Source organism: Stegastes partitus, unplaced genomic scaffold, assembly GCF_000690725.1.
Source record: "Stegastes partitus isolate 25-593 unplaced genomic scaffold, Stegastes_partitus-1.0.2 Scaffold1006, whole genome shotgun sequence".
In the NCBI taxonomy this organism is placed as follows: domain Eukaryota; kingdom Metazoa; phylum Chordata; class Actinopteri; family Pomacentridae; genus Stegastes; species Stegastes partitus.
In genome coordinates, this window is record NW_007578737.1 from 196597 (window position 1) to 210858 (window position 14262).

Consider the following 14262-nt stretch of genomic DNA (forward strand, 5'->3'; position numbering starts at 1 on the left):
CTATGAATTTAATATGAATACATTAGAGGACGACTGCATGTAATGAAGTGGCGGAATTACTTGCAACCAATCATGAACAGCTCTACACCCGGAGTTATAGGAGGCTAAGTGTGTGTGTGTGTGTGTGTGTGTGTGTGTGTGCAATGGGGGGGTTGTACAGAGACTTCGTGAAAGAACTGGCTGCAACCAGATCCATTTAACCCCCCCTCCTCCTCCTCCCTCCACCTCGTGTGTCTTTATGAATGTGAGCTGTATGACACACAGCGTGGCAGTGTGTGTGTGTGACTGTGTGTTTACGTGTGTGTGTGTCTCATAGCGTGTCTGCGGGACAAAATGTGCATGTTTACTTCACAAAGTTTAGCGGCTCATTGACGGAAGCAGCGCGCGACACTCGCAGGAATCTAGCAGCGGCTCGAGCGACGGAGAGAACGTTTACCGTGAGAAAGTCGCTCCTCCTCACAGGTGAGACACCAACCCGCGGTAATGAGAGGTTTAGTGACGTCCGAGTGAGTTACCTGCAGTGGAACTACTCTGCTGGGGAGGTCTGGAGGTAAATGTGAGGCTCAGACAGCAGACCGGTGAAGTTAGTGACGAGGCGCGTGGTAAATGTCGCCCGCAGACAGCACGAGCCGCCGCTGTAGTGTGTTGTGTCGGCCGCACGAGGACGTCCGGAGCATGAAGGCTGCTTCTAGTCAACATGAGTAAACCCCTCCCACTGGTTTATTCACACACACAGACAACTGCTTTAAACCAAGGAGATTATATTGTTAATTCTGTTTAACAGGGCAAACTAACTCAGCGTAGTAAATAACTGTGTGTTTATGTGTGTGTGTGTGTGTGCAGTTAACACAGCCGCTTCTACAACCAGCCTCATCAGGGCGATGGGTCAGTGTGTCTGTTAGGCCATTCAGCTGAAGGACATTGAGAAACCCTATCATGAAATGTTTTTGGTCTTGGTCAAAATTATTCTAAGTGTTTGTGTTGTCGGATACACACAAGTAAAATACTTGTTATTTTAATTCATTGAAATGTAATTAAAAACAAAACAAACAAACAACACGTGGCAACATTGGAGACACCCTTTTTAAAAAAGGACCCTAAATCCAACCTGTACTATTTGTCAGTAAGGGCTGAATAACATGAAAAACAGACAAATAAACAAAAAAAAAAACCTGACTTCAGATATATTGACTGATATTGCAATAGTCTTAATTTTAAATTTCAATTGGGAATTTTTGAAAATGTTGCCCAATTGTAATGCCTTATAATAACGATTACATTTGTTTTTGATAATAATCATCGTCATTTTAAAAATATATATTTGTACGCACCTTTCTTGACACCCAGGGTCACTTTTTTAGTCTTGATGAACAACCCTTAAAAGTTTTTGTTGTTAAGTACACAAGCTTAGATTTACTTTAGTTTCACTCTGCCAGCTCTTGTGTTAATTATACTATTCTAAAATTTAAATGTGCTGAACAGGCAAATGTATCAGTCAAAATGTGTTGGTACACTGATTACTGCCTGTGTGTGGACATTTATTCGAGGCAATTCTGTTTATGTTTGTGCATGATGACGTTCGTGTTCACTTAATTTACAGAATAAAGTGCCAAACAATGACCAAGTACCAGACTGAGTGAGTGTGTTAATTTAAACGTTACAGCAGGTGTACAGAATAGCAGGAAGTGTTTATTTTTCTCCAGCACATGGTATGTGATATGTGAAGTCAGCTGTTTGAAAAGGGAGTGTTTACACCTGCTTAGCATACCAGTGCTGCCTATGAAAGCAACCTCCTATTGGGAAATTTGTCAAAAACTGGGGGGTAAATTACACAACGGATTTCTAAGTTCATAGAATCATCACGAGGTCAAACAAAAGTAGAACAGGTTATGAAACTAAACATAGTTAGACTGAGCCACGTTGGAAACCCTGAAGAAACCATGTATTCAGAAGGATGTAGAAATGATAGTTTATTGTCCCAAACAGTATAAAACACAAACTAGGTCAAAGATATATTATTAATGTCATCTAGATGGTGTTAAAGGTACTGTGATGTACACATTCATTCTGGATCATAGACTATAACATTGCTGTGAGTTGGTGGTTATGCATCATTCTTGAAGTCCATCCATCCATCCATCCATCCATCCATCCATCCATCCATTATCTATCTAAATTAGAAGGGGAAAAAAGTTTGCTGAAGAGGAAAAACTGTAGTCGCCAAAGGGATCGTGAATTTGTGTTATACTACGTGTTGAATACTCTACAACACAAGGGCTGACAGAGATAAATGTTAAATAAAATTTTGCAACCCTAATGCTCATTTTATCCAGAATTGGGCTTAAAGTCCACCTCATATGTTGTAAATCTACTTCACTGAAGCACAAAATGCTAGACAATCTAATTTTACCCGACTCTCCCCCAACGGCATTAATAGTTGATGAGGCCCACCCTTATGCTCAGAGAGGCTGAACTGTAACTACTGCTGGCAGTATTCTCCTCCTTACCATCTTTGTTTACGCGTTAACCAGTAAGAACCACTTTATTATAAAAGCAAGCAGCTAAAGAGAGAGGAGGATCAAATCAGCTCCGTACCTGCTGCCCTTCTGTGAGCCGGCGGTCATCAGGTCAGCTCACAGGTTTGCCACCTTTAATCTAGCGTGTGATGAGACGAGGAGCAGCTGTTTTGTCGTCGAGTGACTCGGGCATTTTGCAGCTGTAAAAACATAAAGTTGACGCGTGTCCAACGGGCTACACAGGACGGAGGCGCGTTCACCCGCTGATGCTTGATGGTGTTTGCAGGATTTCATTGTCCTTGCCAGAATATTTTACGCTTTTCCTCAAGTCAGTGATCAAGTCAAAGTATGCACATTTGATTTCTTATTTTATATTTAAAACAGTCATTAACACTGCTGTTTCTCTTTACAGGCCATGGCGCCATGTGGAGGCAAGGGGTTAAGGTTCTTGGGGCCCAACGTGTACTCGGAGGCTCCTGACGGCGGCTGGGGATGGATGATCGCTGTGGCCTTTTTCTTGGTGGAAGCCTTCACCTATGGCACCATCAAAAGCTTTGGTATCTTCCTCCAGGACCTGATGGAGGAGTTTGGAGAGACCAACAGTCGGGTCTCCTGGGTCGTTTCCATCTGTGTGTTTGTCATGACCTTCAATGGTACGTTCAGCTGCTGTAGTTAGCAACCCTGCAAGTTTACACTGGAACTTGAAAGGACAATGAAGTTGGGAGCATTGTTGTACCATCGTCGATGCTGAACAACAGTTTGTTTATCCTCAGCTCCTCTCTCCTCTGTGATGACTAACCGCTGTGGCTTCCAAGTTGTTGTCATGACTGGAGGGTTCCTCATCTCCTCGGGCACCATCGCCACCAGCTTCACCAGCTCCATTAACGAAATGTACATCACATATGGAATAATTGCAGGTATCACTTTTGTTACTTTCCCCCCCTCATTTAAGTGCTATTAATCTTTGAATTTGTTCTTTAGCAGCATCTGTAGGTAAAATACATGCTTGTCTTTTCACCTGTGCAGGCCTGGGCTACTGTCTGACCTTTCTGCCCACTGTGACCATCCTTTCCCAGTACTTCAACCGCAGACGATCACTGGTTACAGCTGTGGCGTCTACTGGAGAGTCCTTGTCGATGTTTGCGCTGGCACCAGGTGAGAGCGAGAGCACCCACTGACGAACCACAATGTATGCGGTTTGTTGTGTAGTTTGTCGAAATATTTAGTGACTGGAAACAAATACTAATAGAATGCATGAGGAAAATGTTTCATTGGAAGAAGCTGGAGCAATTTTAAAGGATGAATCCAGGAATTTTCTGTAATTTTCTTACTGCCAGCAATTGCCAAGAAAAAAACGTAAACAGTGAACTGATCCTACGGACAAGTATTCTCACAGGAAGGATGATAGGACACAAGCTTCCCTGAAAACATGATTTTTGAAATTTTGGGGAGATGATCTCTGACATGTTGACAGTGTTTTTGCTATGATTTATTCATCAGTCATTAATAACCTATTTAAAAAAAAAAAAAAAAGAAGATAGCAATTTAAAATAATGTATCAGTGAGTCACAGCATTGCACTGATGACAGGATTTTCCTTGACATGAACGTGGGCACTTCAGATTATTTTCAGTCACAAACACCATCCTGCTGCCATAAATACTCTCTGATTACCAATAAATACACTTTCTGCTCTTGTTTGTGTAGTATCAGAACAGTTTCCTGCTGTCTCTTTCTAGTATAGCTGCTTTAAAATCGCTATTTAGAATTTGAAGTGTCTTAAAGCTGTATTCTTTCTAATGACCAGCAGGGGGCGATTCATCAGGTTGCAAAAAGGAAGTTCGACTGTATAGAAGTCTATTAGAAAACTACTTCCTTCTCACCTCATTTGTTACCTCAGTAAAGGTTTTCCTGATCAGTTCATGGTTTCAGTTGATAGTTTCACATCTCCTTCAATACAGTATGATGTCCATTTAGTAAAATATGCTCCCATTTAGAGTAAAATAGATAACAAAGCAGGGTATATTTTCAGGTGGGACTGCCTTCTTATTGGCAGGTTGCTACCTTATGAGCGTACGTAGCGTCTTTGGGGCCAAATTCCAAACTCGAGTCTTCAAAACAGTAGTCACCAAACCCATAAGTGACGTCAATGACTAAGAGCCACACAAAGCAACCAAGAGAAACTGCTTCTTTTAGGGTTTTTTGTTGATGGTATTTGTTGACAACAAGATCATGTTTGCTGTTTTCCTTCATGCCTACTTTCACAGCAGCCTATATACAAGCCAGATCTTGAACAATACATACTTACTGCTACTTTTGCAGTTTTATTGATCACTTATACTGTGTACCTTCTCTTGTCTCTTAGCCTTTTCTGCATTAAGGGACCGCATCGGCTGGCGACATACCATGGCAGTGATAGGAGCTCTGCAAAGCATCATCATCATCTGTGGAGCGCTGCTTCGTCCCATCATTATCAAACCCAGAGGGAGCAGGATGACAGAGATTGACACATCGTCCCCAAAAGAACTCGAAGCCCTCAGTACAGGAGAGAATGCAGAGGGCACGAACCCAGAGGACTCTGTGACGACGGACAATGAGCTAACCAGAGCCTCTGTGAGCACTGGAGACTCTGGTGTTCAGTCTCTGAAGGACACCGACAGCAGCAGCCCAGAGGAGAATACGCTACTGCGCAAAGAAGCGAGGTTAGAGCTGGAACAGAAACCTGTGGAACACATTGAGGTGGAGGTTAAAGAATCTGAAGCAGAGGACAAAACGGACAGAGATGCAGATAAACAAGTGATGAATAATGAAGAAATCAAATCGGTCAATGAAAAGCTACCTGCAAAGAAGCCTAAACTCTTGGATTTTTCCATCCTCAAAGAGTGCAGCTTCATTTTGTACTCTCTGTTCGGACTGTTTGCCACTCTGGGCTTCTTCGCCCCTCAACTATACGTCATTGAGCTGAGCGTGAGTCGAGGTGTTGAACGGGATCGCGCCGCCTACATGCTCTCCACCATGGCTGTGGCTGAAATCTTGGGTCGATTCGCCATCGGATGGATCCTGACGAGGAAGCAGGTCAGGACCAAGAAGCTTCTCGTGCTTCTGGCATGTGTGATTGCAATGACTATGGACCTGGTGGGATTTACTTTGGTTACAGAGTTCTATGGCCTGGCTGTGTGCTGCGCTGTGTACGGCTTCCTGATGGGAACACTGGCATGCACCCACATCCCCATGCTGGCCGAGGATGATGTGGTGGGCATAGAGAGGATGTCTTCAGCTGCTGGCGTCTATGTGTTTATCCAGAGCTTTGCTGGGCTGGCTGGACCACCGCTTGGAGGTGAGAGGAATGTTTTAATGTCACATTTACGTGAAATAATGCCTAAGATTGAACTTTTCCACAGCTTGATGCTTTACTTTGTGGTTACTGAAATCTAATTTTGGCTACATTAGAAATGGAAATTATTTTTTTATACATAAATTTGGAAATTTAATTGATTAAATGCAGTAACAATTCAAATATTTTAAGACAGTGGGTAAATGAGAATATGTGATAGGTGATGAGATATCAACAACAGACAGAGTAAGAAATGCTAACAGATGACTCGTATATGATTCCTGTACTGAAATCATGATCTAGAATTTTACATTTATGACTTGTGATAATGGTAGAACTGTTTTCTTTGTCTTTGAACTAAACTTCTATAAAGTTTGCAAGAGACAGATTAAGAAATTGTTAAATTTAGGACCCTTGCTCCCTAGTAAACACCATGTCTTGCAAACTAACACCCTTCTGTTTGTAGTTTGGGCTTATGGTCTGCCATTTATACATTCAACAGGTATGAATTGAAGATAGTCGTCGGTAAATTCTCTTAGCCAAATGGAACATTTTAGATATCCATAATGTCATATTGTAATGTCATTACAGCCCAAAAATGCCCCTTTTACCTCTCGTCTTATCTTTAATTTCTCTCAATTCAACTTATATACATTGTCCTTTACTTTTATATTATATTAGCTTTAAACCAGTCAGAATGGCATTGTAGATATCTTGTACTGGAATTCTTCCCAGTGGAAATTCTATTTTAAATTAAAGTTTTGATTTAGTGAAAAGATGTTGCAGATATATCCAGTTAAGTCAGAAGCTACTGCAAGTGGGAGACAGAGGAGGGAGCAGTTTGCTTTGCAAACAGCAACCAGACTCTGTATTTTTAGCTAAAACTATTAGAGATCAGGAGTTCAATGTTCTGAGCCCATCCAGACATTGTCATCAGTCCTCAAGTCTGTCTGGAGACACAACATTTGCATGACGCTGTAAATTTCAACCACAAGTCTCTAATGAATGAAGTTCCTGTTCTGCGTAAACCCCCTGTTGATAAGTCCAGTCTTACCCACCACAGCGATGCGTCACAATTCGCTGACTGTGACGAGTCTTAATTATGTTTGAGACGTCTGCAATTATTTGTCTGAAATAGTCAAAACCGAATTATCAATATTTCTAACTGCCGTTTTGACGAGTCTGAAAGACGTTAGAGATATTTTGAGTAAAAATTCCGACTAGCTGCAGTGTAAAATGACACTGTTGATGCCTGTGATGTTGATTCTGGTTGGTCAGACTCAGGTCACAAATGCTAAAATGGCTTGCTGGATGGGCTGGATGCTGTTACTAAAAGTTGTGCTATTCACGCCCAAGCTTAGAAGACAACCTTGATGACGTCACTAATTATATTGTGACTTTCTCAGGCCCTGCCGAGCCACAGAAGACATCGTACAACTCTATTCACATACCTTCTTTTGTCTCTCTCCAGGAGTGCTGGTGGACGTGACTCAGAACTACGGATCGGCCTTCTACTCCTGTGCGGCCGGCATGGCAGTGAGCGCCCTGTTCTTGGGTTTGGTAAGACCTGCTAAGAAAGGACTGCTCTGTAGGAGGAGAAGCTCAAAATACTCTGAAGACGTACATGAAAGGACAGCGGCGTCTCAGGAACGGAGTGAAGAGCAGAAACCGGACAAAAGAACAAGCGGTCCAAATGACTGCAGCGAATCTGATGCCAACTTTGACAACAATCAGGGGGAGGCTACAAGAGATGTCGACGACGTCAGACGTTTTGCTTGAGGTGATCTAGAATAAGGATAATAGAAAGGTAAAGCCATGTAAGGGGTAAAAAGGTGAAGGCTACTGCAGGCAGACTGCTGGAGTGACAGTGGAGAGAAACACTAAGTGCTTAATATCTGCCATTGTAGCTCTGGTTTCTGAGAGCCATCTTGAGAACTTTTAGATCACAATCTGTATGTAGCAATTGTGCCTTAATTACCTAATGCACCAAACAGTGTTTTTACATCAAGTCAGCAACACTAAGATTAAAATTAAACTACCTTTAATTCATCTTTAAGGAAGTAAGTCAGCGTATTATATAGTCTTGCTGTAATGTTCACCGGTCTGAGATGCGACTGGAAGGCTTGGACCTGTTCAAAATGAAGCAGAATTGATGGTACCGTAGATATTCCAAAGAGACGTAACACTGCCGCTTGTTAATTACCTGCCGGTGATCACTATTATAACGATAGACCAGAAAAACTGTGACGCCAAGTAGCTGCAAGAACACTAAGCTGCACCAGACTCTGTAACACTCGTTGTAGGAAACACACAAAGCTCAGGACTACGTGATTTAAAGTGTTCATTTTTAATCAAGCTGTTAGCAAGTTGACAATGCACTGTTATGTAATATGGGATGTCAGACTATTTTTGTAATGAAAATGTGTTGAATCACAGTAAAGCAACAACCTCTGAATTATGTGTAACCGCTTATGTTTGTATCCATTTATTGCTCACGTATTTGTCAAATCGTCACGACCAGAAATACCAACAGAAAGCTCATAGATGAGTTACTCACCTAATATAAATACATTCTTAAAGTGTCCCAGCCCAGCAGACCTGAGGTGAAAACATTTCACATTTTATGTACAAAGTGCATGTTACTGTTATTTTAATATTTAAAATAACAGGTGTTGAGCCAAAGTGCTTTCCAATAGAAAAAAAACAAGACAATTTACCTGACCAGGATAAATGTTAAGGTTAAGACCCTTCAACATTATATATTGTGCAAATTTATAGCTGAGAAAATCTGAACTAGAACCATTTTTTAATGTATTGTGGAAACAAAGGCTCCCGCAGCATGTGTCACCATCATGTCCCCATGTTTCAATCAATACTGATCAATATATAACTGTTTCAAAGATATGTCATAGCCAATACCCCTCAAACACAACACAGAGTAAGCCTAGAGATCATTTTAAGACAAGATTCTGCTTCGAAAATCAACAGAAACATTAGAGCGTCATGTAATTGTGCCTCCCCTTCATATACCTTATACAGATTCCTTGGCAGGCGCTACAGTTCTTCTTTTTCCAGTATGTCCAAACACCTGCGGAGCCACAGTTTGGATGTGTGAAAGGCTTGGGTGGGTTTGGGAAAGTGTGTCGCAGGATGAGAGGCAGAGGCCTTCACTGGTCCCGATGTTCCACTCTGACCCTCCTCCATCCACTGCAGTAAGGCCTGTTGAACACAAACACGACGTATTAAAAACGTACAAAACAAACCTAACACCTGACTGAGTAGGTGAACTACAAAAATGAACACGGGAGGAATTCCTGTAAAAAACTGCTCCAGTTCTTAAGACTCGATGTAATGTAATTCCAATTAGTGTAGATAATTCTTACATTGTTGATGTTTGAATGGAGTTTGTGACAACAACCTACTTCACTGAGATTAAGTTCTACTGGGAACATTCTCAGAACAGCGCATAGATGTTACTAGAAAGCGGGCTGAAATAATCAGGATTACTTTGACATGTGATACTTGGCGTGAACTCGTGACCCAGAGCTACATTAGTGAGTCTCTAATGATCTTCTACTATTTTGGAACGGTTTCCCTGAGTCTGCTATGGAATCTAATTTAGAAACGAAAATCAGGTGATGCTTGTTAGTCTGTCTTAATTAGAAGTTAACAGAAAAGTGGAAACACTCTAAAATAACAAACGCTTTTCCTTACCAGTGGGTACGGTTTTATTACCTTGTATCTTTGAGCTATTTTGAAGCCCACTGAGACGTGTATTTTGTGAAGGCAGATGGGACAGAAATCCAAGGGCCTGCGATCAGACTCCTCGAGGTGGTTGGAGCCCTGCATGATGCAGTTCAACCACTGGCAATGTCTTATTCCAAACATATGGCCAATCTCGTGGGTCATGGTCTAGAAAGAAATATTTGGCATTACAACACACTAACAAAAAGGCTGGACGTGACATGTTTTATTCAGCAGTAATGAGTGCTTCAAATCTCTGAACCTCAAAACTCATCTGTGGGTTTGAAATCTTTAATCAGTGTAAAAAAACATAACGAATTTCACCTTTTTGTACAGCGCTAGAACTAAACACGTGACGAGCTGTTCTGTCAGAGATATCTCACCACAAAGACTTTATTCTACAGGTCGTGTTTTTAAAAATAGTTTCTAGTAACCAGACCCTGTAAACATTTGTTTGTTTTTTTAAAATCAGTGCTCCTCTGTGCAACTAACAAGTCAATTTTTGACTCAGTGGCGACCAACAGTCAGAGAATTCAGTTGAACTGAGTTGAACTGCAGGTTTTGTTTACACAGAGCAGACAGGACACAACTATGGAGACAAATTAACCCCCTATTACCTTCAAATTTACTGATATATTTTATCCTCGGGTTCAATTTGACCCAAGCAATCTTAAAAATTAGATCTTCAGAAAATTTCATCATTAAAATTGTTACCCAAGTTTATGTGTAAATAGCCCTTTAAACAGAACTGAAAAATGATGTCAATGACTTATTTAGAGATGTTAAACATCGAGTTAAATTGACCCAAAGATAATAGGAGGGTTAAAACACATGTGGCCACTTCAAAAAATGTTGTACATGTTACTTAAAGTTGTTTTTTTTTTTTTTTTTTTGTAAAATATATAATCAAAGAATTTGACTTTTGTTTTTTCTTTTATGATGTATGGCACTATAACTTTGTTATACTGTACATAATCTGTTTTTGATTCCTCTTTATTTTTAGCCATTCTTGTGCTGTTTCATCAAAGTATAGGACTTTATATTGTAGTGACAAATTAGCCCACAGTGAACAAAAAACTGTTCAGGGTTCAGAGGGTTAATCAGCAGTACTGATAAACGGTGATGAACAAATGACCTGAAAAAACACTCAAAGGTTCGTAGTACCAAACCTGAGTGGGTGGAGAAGTTTCTTAATAACCTTGCAGGATCGAAGCAGCAAAGTGCTGGTGATGGGTGGAGTGTAATATCCCTCAAACACAGAGTAGTCTCCCTGCCTTGGCTGAAGCCGTTTCTTCAGCCTCCCAGCATAACTTCTGCTGTAGAAGTTGTCATCGTATCTGGCAAAGCTGAAAACACCCATACCTGTAGAAAAAAGAAAGGACATGTGTTTCACTTTAGCACCATCTAGTGGCGACTCAGACACATTAGTGTGTATGACTGATGAAGATATTTTTACTGATCCTCGTCCTCATAACTCATGGAGCAAAGCTGTTTTTCTATTGTATTATTTTATATATTTTTGAACAAGACCTCACCCATACTGAGCGAAGCCTGTCCGAAAACAAAGTTCCAGGAGTCTTCAGGGTAAAGGTCAATCATGGTGATTCCAACAATACAAAAAGCATCTTTTGGTTTCTTGTTTGCCAGAAATCGCAGAAGGTCACCTAAATTTCAAATGAAAAGAAGAATTACAACACAGATCCCTCCCGTCCTGATTTAGCTTGCTGCATTTTTACCGTTAAATAGATTAGCTAGATTAAAAGCATCCTAAACCAGAGTGAGAATAACACAATGAAGGCAAGACTTAGATACATATATATATATATTTTTTTAAAACTGCCTGAGTTACCGGTGCGGATCTGAAGGTTGTGTGAGTTACTGTTAACCCTGAAAGAGCATCCCGTTTCAGACACAGGGACTGCTGGCAGCAACTTGACGGAGAGCCCGTAGAAGAAGGCCTGGCAGTAATCTCTGAGCCACTCCACATACTGGTCTGTCAGGGCCCCCACCTCTCCAAACGAACCTAGAGCAAACACAGTGAACAATAAGGCAAAGCAACCATGAGACGTGCTGCACTTGGATAAACTGTTATATAACACAGTGGATGTGTCTCAGTCATCTGTAAAACCCACAGCAGAGTTAGAATGTAGTTTTTTGCATGTCTTGCTCATTGAAGTAAGGTTTATTTCATGTGCTTGAGGATTATGCTTTTTTACTTGAACAGACAGAAATCACAAATATGCTCATGTCCTTACCTATGTTCAACACAAATAACCATCATTTGAAACCTAATGTACACTCTTAGGACATTTTCACAAACCAACACACACACACTCCACTAAAATGACAGAAACAAGACAATCAAGGCACAGTAGACCCAAGCATACTCACCTATTGTTTGAATGTAAATAGTATTGTGATGTGCATCAGGGGTCCTCCGATAGGGGTCTCTGTAGAAGCTCTCAAAATCTTGAGGTTCCTCAGGATGAGCGGCGATCCAGTCTGAGTCAGAGTGCACAGTGATGGGCGGGAAAAGGGAACCCGGCTGCCCGGAGCGGAATCCTTCCTCCAGAAGACGCCTTTCTGCTTGTGTGTACTTGCTGTAAACTTGAGCTAAATCATGAGAGTTAGACACCAAGGCTGTGTGGAGTGTCTCTGCAGTGTGCTGGATCACCTTCATCTGCAGGAAAGATAGACTGAATTAACGTGGTTACTGAAGAAATCAAGGTAAACTTTTTAAGGCCAGACTTGACGGCTGTAAATGTAAGAAGCTTTTTGTAGAAGAGAAAAGCATTATGGGGCACGGGTGAGGAGGAGGAGGAGGTTGAGGTAGATTTATCTACTGCCAGACGAGTTATGGTTAGGTCTAAACATGGACAAAGTTTTCAGGGTTTTTTGGCTTTGTTTTTTTTAAAGTCATTAACCCAGACAGCAGAATTAGGTATGTACAGTCATCCTCAAATGTATTCATACCCTCCCATTAAAGAAGGGGAAAAAAACTGAAATAAGTTGAATTTGACAAAAGTAATACTAAATAAAAATTGAATGAACATCATGACATTGCTTTTGAATTGTGGTTCAACAGAAGTATTAAAAAAACAACAAAAAAAGCCCCAAGCAAACAAGCATGATGGGACCCGTAAACTAATATTTAGTTGAACAACCCTTTGAGCCAATCACTGCAATCAAGTGTCTTCTGTAACTACCAATCAGACTTCTGCACCTGTTGACAGGTATTTTGATTTTGGCCACTGCTCATCAGCAAAGTGATCTAATTTGACCAGGACAGTTTTTTTTTTTTTTTTTTTTTTTAATTATTCTTTTTACCCACAATTCAAAAGCAATGTCTTTTTTCACTAAATTATAATTTGGCAAATTTTTATTTATTGTTACTTTTTTCGGTTTCTAGCTATTTGAATGACTATTGTGAATTTTGCCTTTTCTTTTATGGAAGGGTATGAATACATTTGAGGACAACTGTATCTGGGGTATTGTGTTTCAGGTGAATGTTTTCTCCTCACCAGCATCTGCATCTCTTCTCCTATTCTATTCTAAAGGTTTGGTCACTAAAAATACTATTAAACAAACTTATTAAAGAAAAAAATAGCACTAATAACCCATAAAATATACCAATATCGCTCCAATTGGTGGCTAAAACTAGCTACTGTGTTTCAAGGCTCGCCTTACATATGATTACAACTATGTAAATTATGATAAATAAGCCTAACTCCAAGGCACACTGGTCTAAGCAGCTTGCACTCACTGTGATGTTAATGTAGAAAATGGACTAAGCATAGAAAGAGAGTGGGATTGCTGTGATCACAGTTTCTCACATTAAAACTTATTTCACAGTGCAGACAAAACAGCAGAGGTAGCTGCACTGTATGTCTATTATATAGCATTATTGTGCTAATACTACAAGAAAATATCTAAAAGTGAAAACCTGGAGTATAAATTCACATACGAGTATGAAAATCATGTCATGTTGGCAAAAGAGCACTGCACAGACATGCATATATTGGATACAGACTGTAAAAACCTGCTTTGACACACCACCGACACATTACATAAATGTGATTAAATGAAATGCTAGCTTCATGCTATTTGAAGTTACCTAAGGCTTACTAGCTACCTTTTGAAATGACAAAAATGTAGTCAGCTAACAAGTTGAAGCACTTTCGTTTGACAATAGAGACACCTCCCCCCGAACCTCATCAAAACCAGGTCTTTTAAAAAGAGTTATAATGGTGAAATTCGTGTGCAAAATAGATTTGAAAATACCATCAGGCAGCAGAGAGCAGTTCACCATGATGTTGACACAGGAAGCCGTTTCCGCTGACGTCATGTAAACAGAGGGGCGGAGCTATTCACTTTAGCCAACTTTAGCAAAGACTAGCTCGCTGCTGCGGTACACCCAGCGGCTCCCGAGTCTCTGTTAACTTACTTCAGGCTACCGAGAAGTCTGGTGTATCTCTAATTTACACATCTAGTTCATCGTAACTGACTGCTGTAAAGGAAAGGCAACAGTTCGCGACGATTAACGGCGCAAGTGGACGAATACGAAAGCGGAAGAACTTTCGTTTAGCATAGTGCAGCAGCTAAAGTAGTTAGCTTGACAAGTAGCAGTTAGAGCGTTAGCAGCTAGCAGGCTAGCTCGCTCCCTCCTCTT

The 14262-nt window shown here is 40.7% G+C and overlaps 3 protein-coding genes across 6 annotated transcripts in view; 1 reads left to right on the forward strand and 2 right to left on the reverse strand.

The window, feature by feature from the left end:
- Window positions 1–813, reverse strand: part of arsg (arylsulfatase G) — a 12163-nt gene extending 11350 nt beyond the window's left edge. Inside the window, exon 1 of the mRNA XM_008294906.1 lies at window positions 437–813. The gene's annotated coding sequence lies outside the window, so the exon portion shown is untranslated. The remainder of the gene's footprint in view (window positions 1–436) is intronic.
- On the forward strand, window positions 283–8304 carry LOC103367020 (monocarboxylate transporter 7). The gene is made up of 6 exons (XM_008294905.1): window positions 283–462; window positions 2929–3169; window positions 3290–3433; window positions 3543–3671; window positions 4881–5852; window positions 7321–8304. The coding sequence occupies exons 2-6, from the start codon at window positions 2932–2934 to the stop codon at window positions 7626–7628; spliced, it is 1791 nt and encodes a 596-aa protein (XP_008293127.1). The 5' UTR covers window positions 283–462; window positions 2929–2931; the 3' UTR covers window positions 7629–8304.
- Window positions 8184–13883, reverse strand: amz2 (archaelysin family metallopeptidase 2). 4 transcript variants are annotated; one of them, XM_008294902.1, is made up of 8 exons: window positions 13875–13883; window positions 11985–12273; window positions 11443–11616; window positions 11129–11257; window positions 10792–10955; window positions 9585–9761; window positions 8880–9068; window positions 8184–8447 (listed from the first exon to the last, which is right to left on the reverse strand). In XM_008294902.1, the coding sequence occupies exons 1-7, from the start codon at window positions 13875–13877 to the stop codon at window positions 8904–8906; spliced, it is 1101 nt and encodes a 366-aa protein (XP_008293124.1). In that variant the 5' UTR covers window positions 13878–13883; the 3' UTR covers window positions 8184–8447; window positions 8880–8903. The 4 variants fall into 4 exon arrangements, with proteins under 4 accessions (XP_008293124.1, XP_008293123.1, XP_008293125.1 ...); XM_008294901.1 differs by having other exon boundaries at window positions 8184–9068; XM_008294903.1 differs by lacking the exon at window positions 13875–13883 and adding an exon at window positions 13726–13764 and having other exon boundaries at window positions 8184–9068.
- Between the last annotated feature and the right edge of the window lie 379 nt (window positions 13884–14262).